The sequence below is a fragment of the Trachinotus anak genome, unplaced genomic scaffold, assembly GCF_046630095.1.
Source record: "Trachinotus anak isolate AG129_WGS33_773 ecotype Australia unplaced genomic scaffold, CSIRO_AGI_Tana_v1 ptg000004l, whole genome shotgun sequence".
NCBI classification, from domain to species: Eukaryota; Metazoa; Chordata; class Actinopteri; order Carangiformes; family Carangidae; genus Trachinotus; species Trachinotus anak.
Window position 1 is genome coordinate 7481260 of NW_027273855.1, and position 25420 is coordinate 7506679.

Genomic DNA, 25420 nt, shown 5'->3' on the forward strand with positions numbered 1-25420 from the left:
GCTGTGGCTTGGTAGAAAATGACATTTGCAACTTATCGATGGTCAACCTCTGCTGTTACAGTGAGTGACCCTCTGGAACAGCTGGTCAGACACTTCCTGATAGAGACAGGCCCTCGAGGAGTCAAGATTAAAGGATGTCAGAATGAGCCCTACTTTGGTAAGTTGTCTTCCCCTAGCTTTAGGGGTAACTGTATGACTGTTTCAGGGAAAAGTACCACGAGGGGCCTACAGGAGAGAGAATTATGTTTCTATACATCTTGTTAGTGTTGGGGAATGTAAGGAATTTTTACTATTATCTGCTTTCCACAGGGAGTCTGTCAGCTTTGGTCTACCAACACTCCATCACACCCATTTCTTTGCCCTGCGCTCTGAAGATCCCAGAAAAGGGTTGGTACTGTTTAGTTTTTGAAAACAACTGCAACTAATGAATATTTTCATTATTGATCAATTTGCCAATAAATGTCTTAATTGTTTTCTCTATAAAATGACACAGTGAAAGTGAAAGTAAGTAGTAAAGTCCAAGGTGACTCATTCAAATAGGGGACAAATTTCTATTTATTTCTTTATTTTTGACCAGAATCCAAAATCCCCATATATCCAATTTACAGTCAGATAAATAAAAGCAGACAATCCTCAGAATTGAGGCTGGAACTAGATAATGTTCAGCATTTTTTCAGTGAAACATTTTCTGTAGATCTAATAGTTTGAGACATTTTGAGACACTTTTTATTTGCATTACAGCAAAGTTAAGTTATTCTTGTAATAATCTGTGATGAGATAAGATGGCACTTTGATCCTCTATAACTGGCTTTATTTGTCTCCCTGTTGTCAGATCTGATAGGAGAGGTGCAGGAGGTTCAACCAGTGAGTAACATCAGCACGGCTGCTGACCTGCTGAAACAAGGAGCGGGTGAGTTCTCCATCCTGCCTCCTTTCTCCTCACACACACTGATGTCTTTAACATTATTATCTACATACATCACAGAGATGGAGTTTATTATTTTAAGTTGCGAGTACAGTTGTAATTTCAATTGAGGGCTGTCTGACAACAAAGAACAAAACAGATTAAATAATAGGATCGTAATCAAACACTGCATGTGCACCTTGAAAGCATCTACCAGTAGTACTACACATCAAAATACCATGAGCTTGTATTTTTACATAAAATGCTGTGAATTCGACATTGTTCACATGCAGCAGGCAGAATGCTGATGACAGGTGTGTCTGTCATCTCATTGGTCAGTGTGTATACCTCTCTCTTCCCTCAGCCTGTAACGTCCTCTACCTGAACTCCGTGGAAACAGAGTCTCTGACTGGCCCCCAGGCCATCGCCAAGGCAACAGATGCCACCCTGGGTCGTAACCCACGTCCCGCCGCCACTGTCGTACAGTTCAAAGTGACGTCGCAGGGCATCACCCTCACCGACAGCCAGCGCAGGTAAGGAACTTCAAAAAGGAATTCTTCAAAAATAAAGTGACATAATCACCTTACCTTATTCTTACCAGTTTGTGCCCAGTTTGCCTCGATTGATTTAGCTCTTAAAAAGGTCTCTTATGATTTGCTCTACATGTATTGAATCTTTCTTCTTCTAGGGTTTTCTTCAGGAGACATTACCCAGTGAACAGCGTGACCTTCAGTAGCGTTGACCCTAAAGACAGGAGGTGGGAAATTAAAAGAGTAGATAAATCTTACTTGATTCTTGTAGCTGGAGTTGGAATCATAACTAACCTGAAGTCAGCAAAAATCATAGACACGTCACCACAATCCATAATTCACTGCACCCATGATCCTTCACTGCCCCATTTGTTGCTGTGAACCCTCGCATGGATCGGTCTCTGTCTTTTTTGTGAGTGCATTTGTTTGCCTCTGAATGTGTGTGAGCGTGCATGTGAGACGGGTCATTGTGTTTTGACAAGCACACTCGCTGTGGCCGCAGCTGCAGCTGCATCAGCTTGTTTGGCAGCTCTGCCTGTGTGTGTGTGCATGTCTGAGTCCGGTTTCTCTCTCTCTCTCTCTCTCTCTCTCTCTCTCTCTCTCTCCCTCTCTCGGCTTTAGGTGGACTAACTCAGACAACACCACTGTTAAGTAAGTGCTCTGTTTGTGTTTGGTGACTCAGACAAAGTCAGTGGATGCATGTGTGTTTGTGTGTGTTTTAAAAAAGGGCGTGTAGGTTCACCCTTTGCATGAGAAGTCGTTGATATTAAAGCCTTTGCATGGCATCAGACTGCGTGTGAGCCTCGGCAAAATCATTCCAGCAAGTATGATTTAATAATTAAAACAAGTCCCCATATTACATAACACTAATTCTTTCATTGTAGATAACTCTGTAGGCTGTTACAAAGAGACAGCACTACCTACCTCACCAGGTTAACTCAACCTGCCTTTCACGTTATGTTCAGTAAGCTGCTGTCTCACATCCTCCTTCTCTTTCCTGATCCTTCCCCTCTCAGGGTGTTTGGTTTCGTAGCCAAGAAGCCCGGCAGCTTGGCGGAGAACGTTTGCCACATGTTCGCAGAGCTGGACCCCGAACAACCTGCCTCTGCCATCGTCAACTTTATCAACAAGGTCATGTTGTCACAGCGCCGCTAGACTAAGAGAGGAAACAGAACTCGGAGCACACAAACAGTGACATGCAGCATATAGTATTGATGAGGCGTTTACTGCACAGTGACGGCCCAGTGCCACCGCTTGTGTTCTCTAAGTTTGGGCCATGACACTAATCTTTGTCCATCAGTTGATGATGTGACGAAGATTTTCTTATTGTTGGGTGTAAATACATTCAGAAAGCAAAGGAAAATCCTAGTCCATGATCCCTACTGATGGTTTTTCATCTGTTGATGTGCCACACTGTCTGCTCCTAAACAGCCCCCACCTTTTCCAAAAACTAGAAATATACTGTAACAGCACATTCACGTTTCTAATATAGTAAAGTATTGTTGGATGAAGAAACCATAATAAAACACAGTGGTCAAACAAAGCCATGATGCATAGTGTTAAGCTTAAAAGGATGAGGAGGCTTCAGAGCCTTTACATTTGACAGGGACCTGTATCATGAAGAAAGATTAGTGGGTTAGCCAGCTATCTTTGGGCTTAACTCAGGTTCTCTGGTATCATGAAGCTGGCTCACTTTTTTAACAGGACTGCACCACCATGCTGCACAGATTCATGCCCCTTCTGCCATCACGAATAAGCATCCATGAGTCGGCTCAGAAATCATCAGGGAGGCTCTGTTAAGTTCAGAACTTGCCTGAGAATCAACACGTTTTTAAGTTTCCCGCAGCAGCAAAGTAATAGAGAGACAGTTGTCTGAACATGGTTTACCATACTAACAGACTAAAGTGGCAATTGTAGCTGCATATTAATTGCGCATGCTGTTAATTCGCTCAGTGAATTATAAGCATAACATCTGCTGTCAGACAGATGTTATTGTGGATCAGTTTATTTTCTTCAGGACTTTTTTTTTTTTTTTTTATTGGGACTATCGCACTGCTCTCTCTGGTTTTCGCAGCAGAAACAGCCTTAGTTAACTTTTAGCTGTTTTAAGTACTTTATCCACCATGAGATTAAAAAAAGTCACTATAGAAAATTGGTGGATGATCAATTTCTTTTCCATTCTAGACTACTGAACATGTTGGAGACACCAGCCATATTCAGGCCTTTTATTCTGTTCTAGTCTTGTATATATATTTTATCTTTAAGTGGTGGAGTATCAGTTTGCTGCGGCTAGAGCCCCTATAAGTATCACCATTTCATCTTCTGCCATATGACTGATGACGTTGTATGTGATTGGCTTGTAATTGAGGACTCTTTCACATTAACATGTTCACAGCTGAAAAGATAATTCATGATTTAACTGAGCTAGTTGACAACCAGCTTCATGATACCCAGGATCACTGAATCCAGGTGGGAGCCAGACTAAGCTGAACTTGGTAAAGATGTTAAAATACAGCTTTTATCGTCTTCTTTCGTCTGGCTGCTGTCCAGTCGACCAATGACAGACGAGGTTAAAGCAGCTTTAAGGACACAGGGCAGACTGTGTTGAGCCATGGAGGTGTGTTGAGGGCAACAAAGCGCTGTAAAGTTCAACATTTAGACCTTATAGCTGCCTTTGAGAACAGCAGGTGTTTATATTTTGTCTTATTACAAAATCCTTTATTTTTTTCTTTGTTTAAAAGTGACCAAAGCCCTGATGATGTAATTTAGTTTCTATATCTAGAGATGTTCAGGTATTCAGATGTATATACAGCATATATACAGCCACTCTTGCCTTCAGCCCCACCACAACACACATTTAATCACAATTGACAATCGTTTTTTGGGGTTTTTTTCAGTCACATACACTTAATAACCAGAGCGAGTGAGAGACATAACTCTCTAACGAAAGTAAACACGAATGTGAGGTTTCTAACTTTTAACGAGAGTGTGTGCGAGGGAGTGGCGTGCGTGCGTGCGTGCGTGTGTGTGTTTGAGGGTATTTAGGTAAATATGATGGGTAAAGTTATTGTTACGTCCACTTTTAAAAGAAATGTATGTGAAATAGGGTTAAAAGCTAGATGGGGAAGGACGTACGGTGTTAAATCACACCACTGCCGTGACGTTTGGTGTTCATTCACTGCTTCACATCCTCTGACATTATTTCACACTTATTCACACATACAATGTTATCAAAGAGAATACAGGTAAACACACATAAGCAGAACAGTGGCCTAAGGACAGATGTACTTAACCAAAGACAAAGCACTCTTGTATTAATAAGCTTTTCATTCAGCTATATTTTTGTACTTATTGCTTCTTGTATTTTTACTATGCATTTATTTAGTGTGTTGCCTCGTCTGGTAAAAGCCTAGAAAAACACTACTTGTATTACAGCGATAATATATTGTGGTCTGTTTTCTTGTTGATCTCTATATTATGTAGTAATATATTTTCACATGCAGCTATAGGACATTGTATGAGACATAAAAGGAAACATTTGGTTTTTTTTTTTTTTTGAAAATAATAATATGCTATTTTGTATGCAAAAAAAATGAAGAATAGAATTAAACTGAAATGATGTGGTACCTAAAGTGCTGAGTGGTTATTTGGGTTAACAGTCGTAGGGCTGCATTGTTGATTAAAAGGGTCTATCTGCAGGTTTTCTCTGCTGCCGAACATGGTTTCTTGCTGGGAGCGGGCAAGAACTTTGGCCATCATTGCATCTACAAGACAAGAGGTTGTAATACTACCTCTGAGCAGTGCTATGTCTTCTGCACAGATTTGAGGCTGCTGTGAGTCGCTATTGGAAAAGTGTTGAGAGGGGCTGGGGCTAGCTGGTTAGCATTCTAACTTCAGTAGAAGTAAAGACATGATAGACAGAAGAGTTACCATTGGAGTCACATACCACAGCTGTTTGACACTGAGCTTTTCTTCTAGACTGGTAAGTAAACAGCTGTTCATGCTAAAGCTGGCTATGTGACAATAGCAGAACTTACAAAGATATTCAGATATTACATATTATATTACAATGATATTAAACAACCAGGACACGTTTGCCATTCTTGCTTTAAAAATGACAGAAATGATCAATGAAAGAAAAGAGCCAGTGTTTATTAGGCTATTAATTTTATTTATTAAATTCCCTTTAATATCATTTTTAGAACCAAGCAGAAATATATACACAGTATTTTTTTTAAAACCCTGTAAAATCTTTTAGTCAAAAATTTACAAACAACTTTCCCTTAAAAAAAAAAAAAAAAAAAAAGTCATCACAATTGCTTTTAGTCAATTTGTTTCCACTGCGACATCAACCTTGTAACAGATGGCTCTGTACAGATACTGAGAATACGTGATGGAAAGATTGAGTCTGCCTCTATCAACGAACAGGCTCTGAGATAATACACTTCATGGTCTGAAATGTGGAGGTGAGCAAAACACGCACAGATGTAAACTGTCAATCTGTTATGGTCAGACAGACCCACTGTTTGTATACTATAGACACACTTTCAGCCATGATTATATGCGGTTTACTGTTGCATATCGGCATTGTTAATGCCATGGTGGAGAGGATACTGTTAACAGATGTTCGACATCTTATACTGGATGCTATAATTAAGGCCCAAATTCCTCTTTCAGTAGCTGTAGCAGGACTGTAAATGACCAAGAACTTGTTAACTGGGATGTTACTGAGTCATTACAGGATCAGAGATTATGTCACATCATTACATGAGCTTCACTGATGTTTCAAATTAAATTTAGACTGAGAACAGTTTCCTCTCTATGACACTATGACCTATACCTTGAATCTAAAAATCAGTGTGCTTAGACTTTCTGAGATAACAGGTAACTAGAAATAACTTATTTCATTTAAAAACACGATATGTCAAATGTGTAAATTCCATTTTAAACTTGCGGAACAGTTAATAACAAAGCAAAACAACATATAACAATAACAGTATGTCGCAGTTTTCAAGGTGCAAAAACATTAAATCATTAAATGATCCCTTGCATTAGATCCACACTAGAAACAGCAGACCGGATCCATATCTTCTCCTTTTTTAAAGAAAAGTCAGCAGCCTTCAGTCAACACAGTGTCATGGTGCCAAAAGTGATTCAAGCTACGCTGAAGGACGCTCTCCTGATGCAGCAGCAGACACACACAGAGCTCTGCAGTGTTAATTGAAGCTTAAGCAAAAGTGCCCCTCCCAGCACTTCATTGTCTGCTCTCAAAGTTGATCACTTTCCTTTATAGAAAAGAGCTTTCTCTGACATTTGTCCTGTTTCCAAAACAGGGCCACAGAGCGCTCGTTGGCAATTACTCAGGAGAACATGTGACTCATTCTGTCAGCATGTCTGAAATAGCAAAACTGCCTTTTTAAACTAGTATTTTACACATCATGGCTTTCAGGCAATCATAAGCCCCAATAAGACAAGTATAAACCAAAAGTGGCTGCTGTGGCAGGAAATGTCCAATTCTAGAAATGACAGATATATTAAAGCAATTCTGACCCTGCAATAAAAAGGTAATTGAGCTGTATTTTCACTTGGTTTATGCCTAACAACCACCACAACAAAACCACTCATCTGCTGCCTCTGGGCTGTCCCATGAAAACAAACGTGCAGTCAGAAAAAAATGGCTGCTGCCTCTCACAACATTCCCTCGGCACACCCGTGTTTTCCAGGAAACAGTTTCATCATTCACTGGCACAAGTTAACAGCAAGTCAATGGTACCTGTTGTGTTTTAGCTTAGAAAAAAAGCACCATTTGGTTTTGCTCATGTTTTTCTCTGCAAGGGAAAGCAAAATCCACTCTGCAGTTTATACCAACATCTCCCACCTCCTCCAGGGAAATGATCCATGTCCTGCAGGACTCTTCCACTCACAGCAGAGGGGGGCTGTGGGATGTGGCTGGTGAGTGGTGCCTGAGATGCTTGGCTGTCTGGTGGTATGTTGTGTTGGAGCCACAGTCTATGTAGCGAAAGGCCTCGAGGCTGTTCTGGGATGTTCGCACCATGTACGAGGTTTTCACTGATGTTCTGAAAACAGGCAAGGGGACAGACAAAATAAAGAGCCATGCTGCTGCAGACAAAATGCTACAGACCACATGTATGATGTGACCACAGAAATGATCTCAAGACAGGTTCTCTTGACAATTAACAGGCTGAAAATTGCACCAGCAGAAAGAAAGGTTCCAGTCATTCCCAGTATGTGAAATTATTGTTATTTTGTCTAAACTACAAAGCAAGAATTATAGTCCTTCGTAAAAAAGAAAATTATGGTAAGAATTTCACACGTGGTCTAACACTGAGGAAGTGCTTATGTGGTAACACTGCTGTCAGTGTTACCCAACACAACACGCAGCAAAACTGCTTCTTTACATTAGGCTGATAAGAAAAGGTTATGGCAATGCAGCAGTGGAAAGAGGGCTACTTTCCACTTCCACTCATCGTTTCAGGGGGTAATATTGTATTTTTCATACAAAACATTATCAACCTCTAAAATGTGATGAATTGTTCAGTGAAAAAAAATTATCTCTTTAAAAAGTGTTAAAAGCAGAATGAAGGGTTGGGAAGGGAAGAGTTACTTACTGCACAAATATGACAATGTTGTGGACCTTGATGCTGGGCATGGTGCAGAAGGCACTGAGAAAGACACACAGCAGAAAAGGTTTCAATTGATTAATTGTGCTGTGACTTCTGGGTAGGCTTATAAACCAACAATTCAGCAGAGATGTACCAGTCACTGTCCACTCATTTTCTCTCTGTGTAGCTTACATGCATCTTTATTGCCAAATCAGACTAACTCTTAATGCATTGGTTCAAAGTTAAAGTGGAACAAGTTTTACTCCTAAGACTGTGAAAAAGGTCGTGTACTGTCTCGTGACATATAATATTAAAGAGCCTGTGTCAAAACTGGAGGTGTGGAGTTGAAAAGATGTGAGCATTATGAAGGCAGGGAGGGTCTAACTGAAGGTTATGAAGGCTATCAAGATGCATTATAGGAAATGTAGGATTCCGTGTTTTTGGAGCATGCTGGGGACTGACAGTCAGGATATCTAGTACTACCAGCTGACTGAATCAATGAGGCATTGTTAAGATCCTGTGTTTCTACACGACACTGAAAAGCTGTTCAGGTAGAAAATCAACACTTACTAGACATAGGGTGCACTGCTACCAATCTCCACACTGACAGTGTAGTTAACCTGCAGAAGATCAGAAGTTACACAACAACAAAGCTCAAAGTCTCGTTATCTAGAGTTGAAGCGGGAGTAACTGAATGACAAACAGATTTCCTATCAGCAGTGAGACAATGAAATGAGGCAATGTATAAATGGCTTTACCTGAAGCGAACTCTTCTAATCAATCTAAAGACATTTCATTACACGTGACATGTCAATAGATACCTAGGTTACACTACTGAACTGCAACATCTGCAACATTTTCTTTATCGTTGTTTTGGTCAACAGAGTTCATAAAGAGAGTAAAACCAACATGCATCATTCAACAATATGTCCAGCTTTGTCAGCACCATGCAAACTGCTGCAAACTGAAGATGCAAGTCTTTGGATGCACACACAACACTTATTGTTGCTTACGATTAATTTGTTGGTTTTAGTCTTTTCATGGGATTTGTTGAGAGTAAGAGGAATATATCACATCACCAGACTCACTCTTAAGTTTCAGATTTTAACTCCGTAACAGTATGTGCTGCTCCTGCACTGATGTCTTCACATATTTAACCTTTAGCAGGAGAGTTCGTGCAGGTTGGGCTCATTTTCAAAACAGTATATCAAACAGAGACAACGCCCTGTAGCAGCCACACCCACAGCATGGTTTACCAATGAAGCTTATTTCCATACTGACCTCTGTACCATGAAGCTTTAATGTCACTGGAGCACCAGTGATAATGTTTATCATGTGTACAGATCAATATTTACTAAGAAAGAAGAATTTTTTTTTATTTTAAAATATATAAAACCTATTGCATGAGTCTCTGAAGCGAGAGTGTGCATTTTGAATGTCTAATTTACATACCTGACGCTCACTGAGTGGCAGGATGGTGGTGGCGTTGTCCAGCTGCTGAGTTCCAATCACTGTCTTCATGTAAAGGACCTGGCAGCTCACACTCTGAACCAGCATCGAGAAAAAGTTTGGGTTGCTGATGTTCAGTGTGCTCTAAAAAAAACAACGTGAAATAAAAGACAAAAACTATCATGAAACATGCTTTTGTAACTACACATCTGCTGTATTTGTTTAAATGACACTCTGTTGGCTGGGCCAGCTGGGGCTGGAGCCAATCCCAGCTGACACTGGGCGAGGGCAGGGTAAACCCTGGACAGGTTGCCAGTCTATCACAGGGCTGACATATAAAGACAAAACACCTGTCACACTCACATTCACACCCCCTGTGAGGTGACAGTGCTACTGTTAACTCTTACTATGTCTTATACCAACGAATTTTAGCGAGTGGAATTTAATTCAGGCTATGTACAAGTTGCGGTATGCCGCAAGTGCAAGAGAAAACCTACCGTCATGTTCATCAGGACCTTCATATTGGAGTGGTCAAAGCGAACAGTCACCGAGCGTATCCCATCATCCACCACGACCACTGAGCGAGGGAAGAGGAAGAAGGCAACGAGCGAAGAGGCCAGGAGGCACAGCACGATCGACAAGACCACATACAGCTTCCTAGAACCAAGAAAAAGTAGCTTCTGTCTTTTAAGTGTCGTGCACCACACTAACAGAACAGAGCTTGTACACACCTGGAACAATTCGAATTTTTTGAATGACATGTAAATTTCACTTGACTTTGAGTACAACAGACACAAATGTTCAGTGAACAAAGAAATCCAATCTTTACAGAACCAGAAAGCCAGATACATACACAATGGCATGGAAAAATCAGTGAACCCATCATGATTGGCCATAAACATCAAGTCACATGTATAAACAAACACAATATGCTTAAACTAATAACAAACAATCAAGTATAATCTCCTGTGTGTCTATGGAACACACCCATTAAACATTCACAGCAGTGATGGATAAACTAAGTGAACCCTTGTATTTAATAACTGGTCAAACCTCCTTTGGCACCTAACCCCAAACAAGCTATTCCACTTGCTGCTCATCAGCACACAGTGAAATAACCTACCCTGGATTTGTGTGTTATTAGTTCAAATAGATTGTGTAGCTCTGACAATATTTAAGACGACTTTAAACATAAATACAAATAATTGCAAAGGGTTCACCTCCTTTTCTTGCCACTGCATTGGTAAGTTTTGGTTACTTACGTTCTTTGGGGCTGCAGTCTCTGGTCACTGTATGGTATCAATGCAACCAGTTCATTCACTTGTCCTATCAGGCAAGAGGTATCACGTCATGTAACTTAATGATTAGTGTTTTGATTTATTTTTCCCAATATACAGCCTCTAAAATTGCATGATGACAGTCTTTTCCTTTAATTTTAGTACAACACATGCAACACTATACTATGAGAGACGGTTTGTTTTACCTATTAGAGTGTGTTTCATCAAGTTATAGCCTAAGGGTCTTTGCCACTGTACTAGTCTGAATGAAAGACCAGCACAGAAAACAACATGAACAGAAGCATGCAGATAAACCTGTGTATTTTCAAGACTTCTGTGACTAACTTTCAAGGCTTTGATTGTATATTTCAATGTGTTTTAACTCTGCCGAAGTTGCAGCCATGGTCTAAGATAATACAGCAGTCTTTATCCTTCTGAAGGATCGTTCTACGCTGACATTACACCTCTGCTGCTTCGATACAAGCTCGACGCGCTGATGTTCGACTGCTTCCACTCACCTGATGGTATTCGCCCGGTGCCTTGACACGTCGGACACGTTATGCTGTCCCTCCCGGTGAACTCCACATATGGGAACTGGGCTATGTCCTCCCGTCTACCGAGCCCGTCCAAAGAGTCATTATCAGAGTCCTTGTCCTCTCCCCGCCGCCCAGAGCCGAGCCCCTCCGGCAGGAGCGACAAGCTGCTGCCGCTTCGAGACCACGGCGTTCCCATGGCGGCGCGACTCGCCTGAGCTTCCCACCGAGTCCCGCCCGCCTGCAGGTGGGCGACAGAGACACCATCAACCAAAAACAGAAAGCGTGAGCAGGCTGGCTTTTGAGGAGCAATAGTGCGGCTGTGGTGTGTGAGCCCGTGTCCGCCAGTCAGATGTGACCATCTCACATTAAACTAGCTGACACACTCAGACTGTTGGACAAATCTGTTCAACTGTTTTGTGTGAGAATTCAGTGTTGTTCAGGGTCGAGCCTCTGAGCTAACGCGGGCTAGTTTGCTAACAAGCGTCCTACAAATTAGCCGTCGGCTACCACCGGTTGTGACGGTCTGTAACTGTTAGTTAGCCTCAGTACACAAACTTTACTTGCCTTTTAGACGACACAAGTCAGCGTAGCCATCACAAAGGCGTTTTCACACCGGCGCTCCGGTTCGCTCCCTAACGTCGGTCGCACCAGAAGTTACGTCGCTGGTGTGTTGCCTTCACTTACCCCGCGTTTCTTCAACGATCCAAGATCAAATGACCCCACTTGATTCACCGGCGCATCAGGAGCTTTGTGCAGCTTGAAGGATGTTGCAGCATGTTGTAGGAGTCAACAAACTGCGCACAGCAGACCGTAACCAGGCATACAGGTTGCGTTTATTATCCACGTGTTGTACGGTTGCAAAAGGTTATTTTGTCATTAGTCGATAAGGCATTCTCAGTTCTTACGGGTCAGTTCTAAGTACAACCACAAGGCAGTTCGTCTGATATGTCAGCTTTCGCGATATGCCCATGGTAGCCCGCGGTAGCCGATGTATGAAACGCGTTTCGGTTCCTTCCTGTGGACATAAAAAGTTACACACACGATTTCCGACATGTGAAGGCAACATTTGACGCAGCAGCGCAGTGGGTGCTGAGTTGAGGAGGTTGTTGCTGACCTCTAGCATTGTTGGATGCAGATAACACAATTACAGTGGATTCAGTTGTAAATATTCCAGAAAAACATTAAGAAGTTTATTGCATTGTTTTTTTTTGTTTGTTTGTTTTTTTTAATAAACACCAGTTTTAATATACATCTTCCCTATACAGATTGTTACTCTCCTTTCCCTTTTTCTATGATCCAACATTTTCTTGAAGTTTCCTGAGAGGAAGTGCTGCATTTAAAAACAGCTACTTATCCATCACAAGTATTTTCTGCACACAAATGCAACAGCGCACACTGTTGTTACTCAGTATGTCCAGTGAGCCTCCTCTTCAGCTCTGAATTCTCTCTCTGCAGCATTTTATTCTGAAGAAAAACGAGAAAGAGGAGCCAGCTGTAAAATACACCACTGAATATGACAGACATTTAATTAAGTAAGAGCTGGTATTGATTCAGCCATTAAGATCAACTGAAAACCTATTTTGAGCAAACTGAAATAAAGTTCCTACCATGACAAAATGACATGAAATGACTTGAGCTGAGTAATTACCCTTGACTTGATAGTAATTAAAACAAGTGGAACTAACCTTATGTCTGAGCGCCTCTACTATAAGGTCTCGTCCTCCCCTGATGCTCTCCTCCTTTTTTGATGCTCGGAAGGCATCACCGATAGTTGAGACCAGCACATGAGACTGAAAAAAGTGTTTTGGAAATACATGCATGAGCCTTTGAAGGTCTGAATATTTCATCTATCATATTGTTTTCCAGTGGTAATATTAGTGGTCTTCTTGTCTACTCTAATAAAAACCATAAATCACCAGATTATTCCTACACAGAGTGCATGGTGTCTGTCATGTTGTACTGGGAATACTCACAAACTTCTTGCTCTGGAACAGATAACAGTGGTACATGTCTGCTGCAGGGTGTCTGGCCACAAAGCCAAAGACTTTGGGTGAGGATGGCAGGAGGGCACAGAAGGAGACAGTGGAGAGAGGGCACGTGTACAACAAGAACTGAGAACAGGAAAGATAATGAGAAGATGTAAAGTGATTATTCAAAGCCAAAGAAAGCAAGATGTGTCATGAAATTGTATGCATCCTTGGACTGATGTGTACACTTTTGTCACACACCTTGGTTTTGTTTTCCAAAATGTCTATCCCGCTCAGGGACAGGAAGAGATAGACTTTGCTCTTCTTGGCTGCCTTTTCTGGGGCGTAATCGTCTGGCGTCTAAGGGTGAGAGGAGGAAAAGAGGGGATGGATTACATGTTATGCTTGTCACTGGAGTTCATAAAAAAAATTAATCCATAAATCCATTCCATGGTGCATCCATACTAGATATACTGTAGGGAGAGTCTCACAAAACGACGATGTGAAGCTCATGGTGCTACACCATGACTGTATTCAGAAAAAACAGATGATCACTAGGTTCATTAAGATTCATCCTCTTGGCACCATGAATGTCTCTAACAAATGTCGTAGCAATCCATCCAATAGTTGTTGAAACATTTGTAAAAACCAAAAACATCAACTTTATGGTGGCGCCGGTTAAAAAGTCTGGGGATTGCCAAAGTCATTAAGATTCATTCTCCAGGGACCATGAATGTCTGTACCGATTTCTTTTGGCAAACTCATCCATCAGAAAAATTTCAGTCTGGTCCAAAGAGGTGGACAACAGAGAGCCATGCTACAAGTACGGCTAAAAGTGATATACAGGAAAGGACTGTTTTAAATTCACTCAAAAACAGCAGCTCTAACAGTATGTTACAGGTGCAGTAGTTACTGACCTTGAGGCGCTGGGCTGCTTCCTCCAGGATCTGTAGTCCCTCTGGGCGAACCACCTCAACTCGCCCAAGAAACTAGTTTTGAGAGAGAAACACAGATGAAGCAAAACTGAAAATGTAGTTTTAAACAGGACATCTTTAATTAAAAAAAAATGCATGTTGTACATACAGTATGTGTATGTAAGTTGGATTTGCATTGCTACTAGACCAGCCCATGACAAACTGAGCCACATTACACAGAATACACAGATAACTGATCGAAGTATCTCGTCTTTAACTTTATTTCCCACCATCAGATTTTTAACCACAAAGTATCTGTATTTACCTTTACACTAAAGGAGATCTCACTGTCATCCTCAGAAGTGTCACTCATCTCGACTCGCCTGGCACTATACCTGCTGTTCGTCACACAAACATTAAGACACTAAAAACTAACATCAACTCAATAATGACAAAACATACTGAAATTCAATCTCACCTTCTTGTAAATATACTATAACCGGAGTGAGTTGGCTTCTTACTGTATTGCAGATGGATGGGTGTAAAGTCTGTTGGAGTTAATAAGTAATGTCCACGTCTTCCTTATTGCCCTTTATCAGATATCCAGGGTGCCTGGAAGTTTCATGGCTACATTATGATGTCCCATTAAAGGACTGAACTGGAGACAGCATTTGTTGATTTACCGAGATAAGACTATCACAACAGGTTAAGTTGTTACATGTTGCCAGATGTTTTGAGAAACAAATATATTGGAATGGTTTATACAGTATCGGTTTACTTTAGTGTTCTTTCTTTGTGCACAGATTTTAAAGGTCCCATATTTTACACTTGTAATGTTAGAGCTCCTCTCTCAGGCCTCTCTCTGGAGCTCTAGCAACAACAGGTCGGTGAGTGACTGTTTTCTGTCTGATCAAATAAAAAAAAAAAAGCAGATTTAAGGTGAACACTCAGAGAAACCATATCCTGCAAGGTTGGATATTGGTTCTGGCAGGGCTGGGCTCGGGGCATGGCTGAGAGCAGTAGCTGCTTTGTTGTGACATCTCATTTTAAGGCTCAGTTTCTGAATACAGGCTGTTTTGATACTTTCACAGTATTAATATTGAACTTTAAGCTGCTTTATAATCAAAAAAAGACATGGAAATCTCACTTAATACAATATGGCACTTTTAAGTAATGTGTCAATTTACATGTACAACAGTTTTGAAACTTAAAGGATATCTAGACTCATCAAAAAACCACATGTACAGAGAAGAATTTCCATATCAACTGTATTTATTGGTTTACAGTGAGTGCCACTTCATCAATGCTCAATCATATATATATATCTTTATATTAGCAAGTAATTACAATGCCAATGTCTCAGTCATAAGCTAGTGAACAGCATTATGGGTCAACAATGACATCAAGCAACAATAGTGGAAAATGATGATTGTGGTCAGAGACAACACGAAGGGAAGCCTAAAACAGACAGTTAAAATACCTGATCCTTTTTCCAAGGTAGATTTTTACATTTCAGTAATTAAGCTATTTCAGACAGGAAGTAATCACAGAAGAGATGCAGGTTTTGGTCTCAACTCCAGACATCAACTGATCAGTTGTACAAATGACCAAACATCTGGAAACCACACTTTTCAATGTTAATAACAGCTGGAAACAAACATGTATACAGCCAGAGGTTCATCTGCGCTAAACACCAGTCCCAGAAACTACTAAGTGCCGTGGTGAAGTGAGGCCAGACAGCTCAAGCAGTCTTATCTGTTTATTTTAGGCTCAGTGTTGCTGCAGATGTGAGAAAGTGACAGACAGGTGGTCAGTGGACTCTGAAGTGGACTGTAGATGGTTAGAGCACGGAGTGATCCCTTTTTCAGTGTGCTTAATGTAAATGAGGGAAAGAAGAGCTGAGATGAATAACACCATCCTCTGAGACAGACACAGATGGGACAGAGGCAGGCCTTCACTTTAAGCTAAGGATAATATTAAGTGCCTTTATTTCTCAACTTAACCATAAGCTTGGGAGAAACCTTAAACTGACCCCAGATCATTACACATTGGCCTCTATTCCATCTGTTTCTATCTGTGAGGTTGTTGAAGTGACACTGTCGTTGTGTAGTCTATGAGTCGTTGACGGACATGGTCTCCATGGCGTTGGGCAGGTTCTGGTCTCCTCCTCCCTGCTTCTTCTTCTTCCCTCCTTCCTGCTGTTTCTTTGATTTTTTAGACATCTCCTGATCGATAGGAGCCGGCTTGACGAACTTAATGATCTCTGTCAAACCTGGAGGAAGAAAAAAAAATACATTCAAGTCTACATCTGTGGGCGATGAGAACCTCCACAAACAAGGTTAAACTGCAACACTGTCTGCAGCTCAGAAAATGATTAAGTTATTCACTAACTTTCTTAGTGTTAGATGAAAAGATCATCACCATCCTCATGTCTGTGTGCTAAACAAGAAGCTAAGGCCAAGAGACAATTAGCTTAGCTTAGCATAAAGACTGGAGGCAGGGGGGAAACAAGTAGCCTAACTACAACAACAATCCTCTAAAGCTCACTGTTTAACACGTTAGCACAAATTCTTGCTTTTACATTTCAGTTTCTATACAGATTAAACAACAAGTGTTAATTTGTGCAATTGTGCTTCTGCCTTCTATTAGTCTTCTTATCGAACTCTGGCCAAAAAGTGAAAAACTGACAAACTGTTCCTTTAGGAGGCTTCAAACTTCGACAACATTTGTGTCTGTCAGCTGTTACAGTTTGTTTCAGGTCAGCTTCAGAGAAATTGTGGCTGAATGTTTGTCCTCTGCACCTGTTCAGTTATCAAACAAGTGATTTGGAAACTACCTTGTAAATGCACGGGCCTGATATACTGGTCTCACTGGCATCGTACTGCTGCACCAAGACATTTACATTTAGCTGGAGTTAAGCACCCTTCAAGGACCCAGGAGTAAAACCTTAGCAGTAGAAATTAATTTAGAAACACTGAAGAGGCCAGAATGAAGCCTGATTGGTATTTATATTTGTTTTGTTTTTTTTAAACCTGAAACACACAAACAAGCAATCACTGTTTTGTGTTCTGCAATTTCTTTTTACTTATCGACCGACATAGACATCGATACAAATATATCTGCAGTAGGCTAATATCAGCCCACATATGGGCCCGGTAGAGACGAGCTCACTGTGCGAGAACAGCATACATTATGATCCTGTATTAGGACTGTACACTCACCTCCGACTAAAACTCCACCACTATTTAGTCATTTGTAAAACGAGCTGCTCCTAATTATTCACGTGGTCTGCATTTCCTCACTGAGCAGAATGCTTCCTGACAGCTAGGTATAATCTTTCTGAATGAACACTGCACACAGCATTCCTGTGAGACCATTCAGCACAACTTACCCGGAGGCATGAAATCCCTGAGCTTCTCTGGAACAACGATGCCTTCTTCAGTTTGGTAATTCTCCAGGATGGCACACATCACACGTGTGGTGGCGCACATGGTGGCGTTCAACATGTGGACAAACTCTGCCTACATAACACAGAGACAGAGGAAGTTAAAAAAGCCACTTTTTTTTTTTTTTTTTTTAAGATCAGTGGAGCCAAATCTCAGATCACTGACTGGCAAGCCACTAACTAGCCAGCAACAGCTGAGGTTGCATCAGCGTCTTGTGAGGCCTGGTTACACACACGCCTCTGCTGAGATGCACAGCTGGCTTGGAAGCGAGCGCTCACCTTGTCCATCATTTTTTTGGTCTGTCCGTAGCGGATGCGGAGGCGCCTGGCTTGGTAGTCAGTGCAGTTTGAGCAGGAGACCAGCTCTCTGAAAGCACCTGAGCCAGGGAACCAGGCCTCCAGATCCAGCTTCTTACTGGCTGCATGATTCAGGGCACCTGCAATGACATACAACAGTAAGCAGTTAGCTGATATCATATCTGATCATGATGCAAGCTCTTAATGTTCCACTGTTTTTAAGCCCCATCTAGTGACTTCAGGACAGCCGACAGATGTCGTTCAACATAACATAAAGCAAACTGCCTAAACCTCCTTGGTTGGTTTAAAAGTGCTGCAAAGTACTACCTTGAAAAAAAATACTAGATCTTACATCGTGGACAATCTTACTTTGGCATGTGATCTACTTTTCAAATTAATCGTACAGATCGCGTCATTAAAAGCTGATATGTTTAGATATTTTATTTCAAAAGTTAAGTTGCTGCTAACCAGCCCACTGCCAACTGTTAAACAGCTAGCACACTAACTGCAGCTGGAGACGGCAGTCCTTGTTCTGCTCCGCAGCCTCTGCAAGCTTTCTGTAGCGGCACGTGTACAAGTTCTTCACCTGAGCAGAACAGCACCCACCCAGCTCCAATCCGAGACCGTTTAGTTACAGTCCCGTTTGGGGACAAGAGACCTGCCCATAGGATGAGCTGGGGCAGCGACTGAACTTTCAAATTAAAATACTTACATATAGCACTTCATGAATAAATAACAGTGCTGTCCAAACGAATACTTCATATGAACTAAGCAAAATGTGTGATTGGTTGTGAGTTGTAAACAGAAGGTTGAAGAATAGCGAGCAAATGCCTGAAGTGGCGGAAAGATATGAATCACAACTTCCTGTCGTAACTTTCAGAATAAAATCAGAGCGGAAACAGAATACAGATAGTGAATCTGATTGTGGATTTTAATTGTACCCATGTGATTGTCATATGATCTTTTAGGCTAGATCGCCAACCCCTAATGGTACTAATGGAACAATATAGGGCTTCAACTAATAATTTTCATGATTAGGAAATCTCAGGGTTAAGTTTGTGGACTGGTTAAACACAAGCTGCAACAAGGCGTGTACATGCATGCATTCATTCACACTACAAACCTGATTGAGTCAGGAAGCGAATCAGGAAATAAAAGTCCTGATTCGCCTACACAAAGCGTGGGAGAGAGAGAAACAACAAATGTTCTTAGAAGTCTCTCTTCTTTCATTGTTTAACTTTCATCTTCACATTACAGTCATTCAACATGACTTAACTCTGTTCTTGTCGAGTGCAAAAATAAAATTTCAAACCACAAAGTCACTTCACATTATCGATCTATTTTGCCTGACCTTGACCATTCTTGAGAGGCGGTGGAAACATAAACAAAAACCTTTGTATTTGTGGAATAAGTCTTCACTTTGTAGCCCCCTGGCCTTGAGGCTTGTGTTAATATCTGACGTGAGGCAGTATGGATATGAGTGTATCATACCTACCAGAGACAATGTTGACAATGCGATAAGGAATTCCTAGTGACTGGTAGAACTCTTCGGCCGTCCCGATCATCTCATCAAACATCTCCCATGATTTGCCATCATGTGGGGAAGCATAGACAAACTGCTCAATCTACAGAAAAATCAGTAAATATGATTGATTGTTGGTCAATTCTGATTCTTTTCTTGACAAAAAGTGACCATTTATTTTTTTTAAAACTTTTTATTACAGAGAATGATATAATATTATTGACCTTTTCAAACTGGTGCACCCTGAAGATCCCGCGGGTATCTCGGCCATGGGAGCCCACTTCCTGTCTGAAGCAGGTGGAGAAGCCGGCGTAGCGGATGGGCAGGTCCTCGGGTTTGAGCCACTCTTCCCTCAGGAAGGCTGCAATGGGCTGCTCAGAGGTGGCAATGAGGTACTTCTCATCTACGGAGTTGTCATCTGACTTCTCGCTGCTCTTACCGATGACCTGGGGTAAACACGTGCAGGGGTTGAGCAAAAAGGAGCAACAGACAGAAATCTCTTTAACAGTTACAGAACAATTTTCCAACAGCTGTGAAGAGGTGAAAAATTCTGATGTGCAAAATTATCACCAGTCAAACCAGTTGTCCGCTCCACTGTCGACGTAAAGAGAGCAGAAGACATCAAGCCCTCGTTCGCCACTTTACACATCAGTTACAGATGCTGTATCCAAAAATGAATATCTATCAGCACAGGATGTTTCATGCCCTAATTAGTGGCCAAAGGTGACCTGTGATGGAAAATATGCATGATCTTGATGCAACGAGTCCCCTAGCTGCACTTTGGTAGGTCCACTAGTTAGTGTTTGCATAGCAAGTCATGGCCACAATGACCTGAGCTGAACAGGTTCTGTTGTGAATGCTGTGTCTCCATTGACCAGTGCAAGGGCAGCTTACCAAAATAAAACAGCTAATGAAGCGCTGTGTTCACAGTGACCTATAAGAGCAAGGAAAAAATGTCGGGCCGGGAGAGGGGAAATATTTTGAGACATAACTCTGACTTCTGACATTAATGTCATAATTTATGAGAAAAAAACCCATATTCTGACATTATTAAGTTTTTTTTTTTTGGTCAAGGAACCACATTGCTTCATTTTGAAAGGTTAAATTAAAGGTTAACTGGCTGACGCTGAGTGGTAACACTGGATGCCTGACGGCTGCTGTGCAGCTTCTCAGTCAGGAGACTGGAACCGGTGCAGCTTGTAATGTGTTGTAATCCGTTACTGAGCATCACCAACCAGTGGTTATAGTATGAAGACAGTATGAAATGTTGGAAATACATGGACAATGTCATTTGGGGATGTAATAAATAGTGCACCATAAGATGAGAGCCATAGTGTACAGCAGCACAGTTTCCTGTGACACTGCCACCTAACGACTTGGACGTCAGCACCGCATTTCATCAGATGGATGGTAGAAGGAATGCGAGTATGACGGCTCATATAAATATATTAAGGGTAGCCAACTAATTACTTTATTGACACATCCATCTACCATATTTATATTAATGATATGATATATAATTATTTTATATATATATATATATATATATATATATATATATATATATATATATATATATATATATATATATATATATATATATATTTTTTTTTTTTTTTTAATTTTTAAATTTTTTTTTGTCATGCTCTGTCGAGTCAATAAATCCATCAAGTCACGACACCCAGAGGTTTTACGCTGGTCACATCATGTACTGTATAACCTATATGAAGTGATTTCATGGATACCGATTCATTTCAATACAACTGAAATTAATTCAAAAGAATTTGTCTCTGCAGGAGGCTGAGCAGGTCTTCCTCTCTGGTCCGCTTTATCACCGCAGGAAAGAGTGGAGAATGTCAGTTTTTTTTCAGACAATGCCATCAAGTCTTTATCAGATATTAATAACATTAGGTAATACTTTAGTTAAGCAGTAATGTTGATTATTAATGTACCCTTTTCAAAAGTTAACTGCTGTTAACCCAGCATTGATTAGGTTTTCTGTTTACTATTTCAGTGAAGTGGAATTTATTAGAGGGATTTCAAAGGAATTGAGGAAACAAGGAAGACTAGTTGGTACCTACATGGTGCTACCTACTTACTGTGTATTAAGGGTGAGGAAAAGTTAATAAATAACATTTTATTCTCTCTCTCTCTCATATATGTGTGTGTGTGTGTGTGTGTGTGTGTGTGTGCGCGTGTGCGTGCATGCATGTGTTTATAATTTATATATAATCACTAGGTGGCGCTGGCACGAGAAAACAGGGTCGTAGAAATACAGTTCTTAAACTGTGGTCCTGAAACTGCAGCCTTCGGTGCTGAAGCAACATACTATTGGACCACAGATCATACTTCTCAACATGGTGCAGCTCTTTGATTGGGCCTCTAGGTGGCAGTGGCACAACTAAAAAGCACGGCCAAAAGTAACACCTGAACATCTCATTCCAAACCCCTGGTACTAACATGTTGGCTCATTTGTTCATTTCCACACTTGTTAAAATAATTTCACCTCAGTCTTACCCATTGTTGCAAAATGCAGGACTCTTCACAGCTGCGGCTGAACTCCGGTCAAAACCGTGACAACACCTTTCGAGTTAAATCCAACTTAACAGAAAAAGTTGACAAATTCGCTCTAAGTTTCTGTACCTTGTAAAGCTCTTCGTCAAACTGGCTGAGTTGGGCGACTTCCTGCATGACCTCTTTCCTCATGAAGAATGGTGTGTAGAGCATGGTGTAATTCTTGCTGTAGAGGATCCTTAAGGCGTAACTGATCAGAGCCTGCTCCAGGAACACCAGTGGGCCCTAAACGCAACACGGAGAGGAAAAACAACTGAACATCTGGCCTCTTGATTTGTAGGTCAGAAAGCAAAAGGATGATCACGGTTCTTGTCTCTGGGTGCGTCTGTACAAGTTAAAAAATGTCATTTTGGTGGGAAAATAGAAAAAAAAAAGGCCTGTTTGTGCTTGTCTGTGCCAAATGTGAATTGCATTGGTGTCCATACATGAACTCACCTTCAAAAAGTAACCTCTGCTCCCAGCCACGACTGCTCCCCTCTCTCCATCAAAGCCATCAATCATGACCACCAGGTCAACGTGGGAGTACTTCTTCTGTACAGTGCAGTCACCCCAGGTGCGCTCCACCTTGTTGTCGGCATCCTGTGTGGAGGAAATATGATCAATTACTGTATGATCAGATGAAGCTAATTAGTTGATTGACATTACTGAAAATAATTTACATTAACTTTGAGAAGTGTTCAGTGATTTGTCAAGTAAACACTATCTGGTTCCAGCTTCTCAAATTTGAGGATCAGCTTCTTGTCTCTTGGCTTGGAACCTTTGGGCAGACATTCTTTCATGTTTTGAATATTTTCTACGTCTGCCTATTACTTGTGATGAGAGATGCGATCGTCCCGGACATGGACCACTCCTGCACAAATCTGTGGAAAGATGCCATTCTTCACAGCTGATTCTTTCCAGCCTCAGGGTTTTTGTTGCTCCACTTTCTGCTTTAAAATATTCCAGAGATATTGTACTGGATTCAAGTCGGGGGACATACTTGACCAGGTCATACTTTTCTTCTTTACACCCCCTTATACGATTCTTGCAGTGTTTTGAATCATTCCCATGCAGCCACTCATCAGCACACTCCATACCTGTGTCCCAATTCAGGGGCCACACCCTTCGGAGGATGCAGCCTTCGAAAAATCCTGCCCCTGAATTGCGACACAGCTCATATTTCAAGGTCAGCACTATGCAGTCACTGTGGTAGTCCTGGCCAGGCCCCCCCACACACACGCTGCGCCCCGTATGATCCAAACTAACTGCTAACTCCAGGCCTCTTTTCATCCTCTTGGCCACTTTATCTTGCAGTTTTATGGCATTGTGTGGGCAATGGTTGTCTTCTTGGACACCATCCAATGTGTAACTTGCATTATTACATCCACGTCCTGTAATCAGCAGCCACATTAATCAGATCTGCCTGTATCAAATCACCCACCTCATCATTGCTGATGGGTACAGATGGGTGCAGAAGGTTGCCGATCTCCCTCAGGTACTCAAAGCGCTCTCCCTCCAGCCTGATCCTCTCCTTGTCAGTTTTCTCCACTGCCTCATCCACCAATAAACGCACCTTCTTGATCTGGGTTACTGTAAAGGCCTGACAAAGAGAAACGCGAAGGAGAAAAAGAAAAGAAAAAAGTAAGGAGAAGCACAGAAAGAAATTGAGAAAACTTTATCTATTTTTTCATAGATTCATTTAACAGCATGCAAATTTGCAGCCATACAGGTGGAGAAAAGTGTTTAGGGCACAGACAGTCATACCGATAGTGTTTCAGCTGTTAGGGACTCCAGGTTCTGTGCTTCTTCAGGTACAGTGTCATCATCCCCAACTGCTTCCTTCTTCTGTGCTCAGAACATAAAGAGGTGTTAGAAATAAAATAAAAATGTTTCTACTTTTTTTTTTTTTTTTTTTTTTTTTTAAGTAGTCATTTCAAATGACTATAGGACACATAGTGACTTCTGCTCCCTCACTCATTACTCAAGGCTCCATAGCCTGTTCGCTCATTTAGTATCCTGATGTTTCTGTACCTTCATTTTCTCTCCAATGCTCTTGCTGCAGAGGTTCTTCGCTTTGTTGAGGTTGTCTGCAGTGAAGCGGCCTGTTAGGGGGAAAATCACAGTCAGTCAATGCATCATGAGCTAATGTTGAGAGAGAGAGAGAGAGAGAGAGAGAGCTGCAGTAGCAGGACTAGCAACATGGTGACAGGTGTTGTCAGCAGCAGACCGCACTCATACAGTCAAAAATTATGACAGCAACGTGAACAAACTATATTTGCCACTGCATTGAGGACTGTGAATGCACCGATAGAAATTATTCATGGTATCATCGTCACCATATGCTGGATATGAATGACACACTCTGTAGCTACTCTGGGGCGACGTTGACTTGACATATCTCTGGCTGGGATTGCATCAGATTGCACGTTATTACCCGGCATCGCTAAGCTAACCGAGCCTTAACGTTAGCCAACACTTTTCTGACGACAAGATTATGGGAACGCATGGTGAGCTAGCGCTTGGAATCTTTCGATTATAACCCTGATCCTAAGTAAAAACGTTTGACTACAGCCATATGGCTCATTTGGATTCGCCAAATGGAGCTAGCTGCGCTAACATTAGCCCCACTGCATGCTATTCTTTTCCTGTTGTGTGAACAAAATACCAAACTCCATTCAAATCTGGCCATCATTTGTTGCCGAACCTACTGACAAACATTCAAGACATCTACGAATTATTTATTTTCCCACACTGTCTAAAGAATGGCCAGTAATTAATACGGTATGGACATAATGCATGTAACAACTCTTTATTTCCTATTTCTAGGGTTAAATTTCAATGTGAAATAATTCGCAGTCCACTGCAGTGAAGAGGACGTTTCGCTATTGCGGTGGCAGAGCAGACAGCAGGCAAATTCAGTATAATATATTCTTAAAAGCCGATTTTTGCATTTTAGTACGCCGAATAGAAGACAGTGTTCTAATCATTTGAGAAATATTTTAATATCCCAGATGGAATGTAACAATTGGCTGCAGTTGCATACTAACAGTGAAAATGCCCTGATTCCTTCATGGGGTTGGGCTTGAGCTTCTGTAACATTAGCATCATTAGCCACCGCGCTAACGTTAGCTACTATGAGTGAAAGGGAACTGGAAACGCGCTCACATTTTCTCCATTCTGTATCTGCAGCGACCAGCTTATCGACGAGGGTCACGTCTTTAAACCTCTTCCTCTGAGTCTCACGGATGATTTCTGGATCGCCGCCTTTGTCGGTCCGAAACAGGTCCAAGTCGAGCACCATCTTTCCACGCTGTCTGTCAGAGAGCGGCTGAATGAGCTCACAACGATGACGTCCGTACGGAAGCGTCGCACATTCAGTTGGGTAAAAAAAAAACTTTGCCTT

At 41.4% G+C, this 25420-nt stretch overlaps 4 protein-coding genes across 8 annotated transcripts in view; 1 reads left to right on the forward strand and 3 right to left on the reverse strand.

Moving 5' to 3' along the window:
- tns2a (tensin 2a) overlaps nucleotides 1-5066 on the forward strand; it is a 52125-nt gene extending 47059 nt beyond the window's left edge. For 3 of the 4 annotated variants that reach the window (XM_071475539.1, XM_071475540.1, XM_071475543.1), the window contains exons 22-28: nucleotides 62-157; nucleotides 310-387; nucleotides 833-910; nucleotides 1269-1437; nucleotides 1593-1661; nucleotides 2056-2085; nucleotides 2451-5066. In XM_071475539.1, the coding sequence (XP_071331640.1) occupies nucleotides 62-157; nucleotides 310-387; nucleotides 833-910; nucleotides 1269-1437; nucleotides 1593-1661; nucleotides 2056-2085; nucleotides 2451-2589 (659 nt within the window). In that variant the 3' untranslated portion in view covers nucleotides 2590-5066. The remainder of the gene's footprint in view (nucleotides 1-61; nucleotides 158-309; nucleotides 388-832; nucleotides 911-1268; nucleotides 1438-1592; nucleotides 1662-2055; nucleotides 2086-2450) is intronic. The other variant, XM_071475541.1, reaches the window with a different exon arrangement.
- Nucleotides 5067-5478: 412 nt separating this feature from the next.
- tmem106c (transmembrane protein 106C) lies at nucleotides 5479-12017 on the reverse strand. Its single transcript, XM_071475548.1, has 8 exons — nucleotides 11884-12017; nucleotides 11302-11557; nucleotides 10769-10832; nucleotides 10004-10163; nucleotides 9510-9650; nucleotides 8628-8677; nucleotides 8064-8117; nucleotides 5479-7511 (listed from the first exon to the last, which is right to left on the reverse strand). Exons 2-8 carry the CDS (start codon nucleotides 11513-11515, stop codon nucleotides 7355-7357), a joined length of 840 nt encoding a protein of 279 aa, XP_071331649.1. The 5' UTR covers nucleotides 11516-11557; nucleotides 11884-12017; the 3' UTR covers nucleotides 5479-7354.
- A 479-nt stretch (nucleotides 12018-12496) lies between these two features.
- On the reverse strand, nucleotides 12497-14745 carry LOC139620227 (PTB domain-containing engulfment adapter protein 1-like). Of its 2 annotated transcripts, none has more exons than XM_071475550.1 (7): nucleotides 14679-14745; nucleotides 14526-14595; nucleotides 14204-14275; nucleotides 13548-13646; nucleotides 13293-13430; nucleotides 13005-13109; nucleotides 12497-12783 (listed from the first exon to the last, which is right to left on the reverse strand). In XM_071475550.1, exons 2-7 carry the CDS (start codon nucleotides 14571-14573, stop codon nucleotides 12721-12723), a joined length of 525 nt encoding a protein of 174 aa, XP_071331651.1. In that variant the 5' UTR covers nucleotides 14574-14595; nucleotides 14679-14745; the 3' UTR covers nucleotides 12497-12720. The 2 variants fall into 2 exon arrangements, with proteins under 2 accessions (XP_071331651.1, XP_071331652.1); XM_071475551.1 differs by having other exon boundaries at nucleotides 14526-14598; nucleotides 14679-14738.
- Nucleotides 14746-15454: 709 nt separating this feature from the next.
- On the reverse strand, nucleotides 15455-25366 carry sars1 (seryl-tRNA synthetase 1). Its single transcript, XM_071475545.1, has 11 exons — nucleotides 25183-25366; nucleotides 24049-24119; nucleotides 23782-23862; nucleotides 23459-23617; nucleotides 22474-22617; nucleotides 22108-22263; nucleotides 19689-19910; nucleotides 19438-19567; nucleotides 17925-18082; nucleotides 17592-17721; nucleotides 15455-16472 (listed from the first exon to the last, which is right to left on the reverse strand). The coding sequence occupies exons 1-11, from the start codon at nucleotides 25316-25318 to the stop codon at nucleotides 16312-16314; spliced, it is 1548 nt and encodes a 515-aa protein (XP_071331646.1). The 5' UTR covers nucleotides 25319-25366; the 3' UTR covers nucleotides 15455-16311.
- Between the last annotated feature and the right edge of the window lie 54 nt (nucleotides 25367-25420).

Coding starts and splice junctions, on each gene's coding strand:
- tmem106c (XM_071475548.1), bottom strand. CDS start 11,515: ATGGGAACGCCGTGGTCTCGAAGCGGCAGCAGCTTGTCGCTCCTGCCG. Junction 10,833..11,301: donor CACCGGGCGAATACCATCAG/GTGAGTGGAAGC, acceptor CTTGCCTGATAG/GACAAGTGAATGAACTGGTT. Junction 10,164..10,768: donor AGACTGCAGCCCCAAAGAAC/GTAAGTAACCAA, acceptor TCTTGGTTCTAG/GAAGCTGTATGTGGTCTTGT.
- LOC139620227 (XM_071475550.1), bottom strand. CDS start 14,573: ATGAGTGACACTTCTGAGGATGACAGTGAGATCTCCTTTAGTGTAAAG. Junction 13,431..13,547: donor TTTTGGAAAACAAAACCAAG/GTGTGTGACAAA, acceptor TCCTGTTCTCAG/TTCTTGTTGTACACGTGCCC. Junction 12,784..13,004: donor TAGAGGCGCTCAGACATAAG/GTTAGTTCCACT, acceptor GTTTTTCTTCAG/AATAAAATGCTGCAGAGAGA.
- sars1 (XM_071475545.1), bottom strand. CDS start 25,318: ATGGTGCTCGACTTGGACCTGTTTCGGACCGACAAAGGCGGCGATCCA. Junction 22,618..23,458: donor TACCCATCAGCAATGATGAG/GTGGGTGATTTG, acceptor TCCTCCACACAG/GATGCCGACAACAAGGTGGA. Junction 17,722..17,924: donor CCAAAAAAATGATGGACAAG/GTGAGCGCTCGC, acceptor TGTGTTATGTAG/GCAGAGTTTGTCCACATGTT.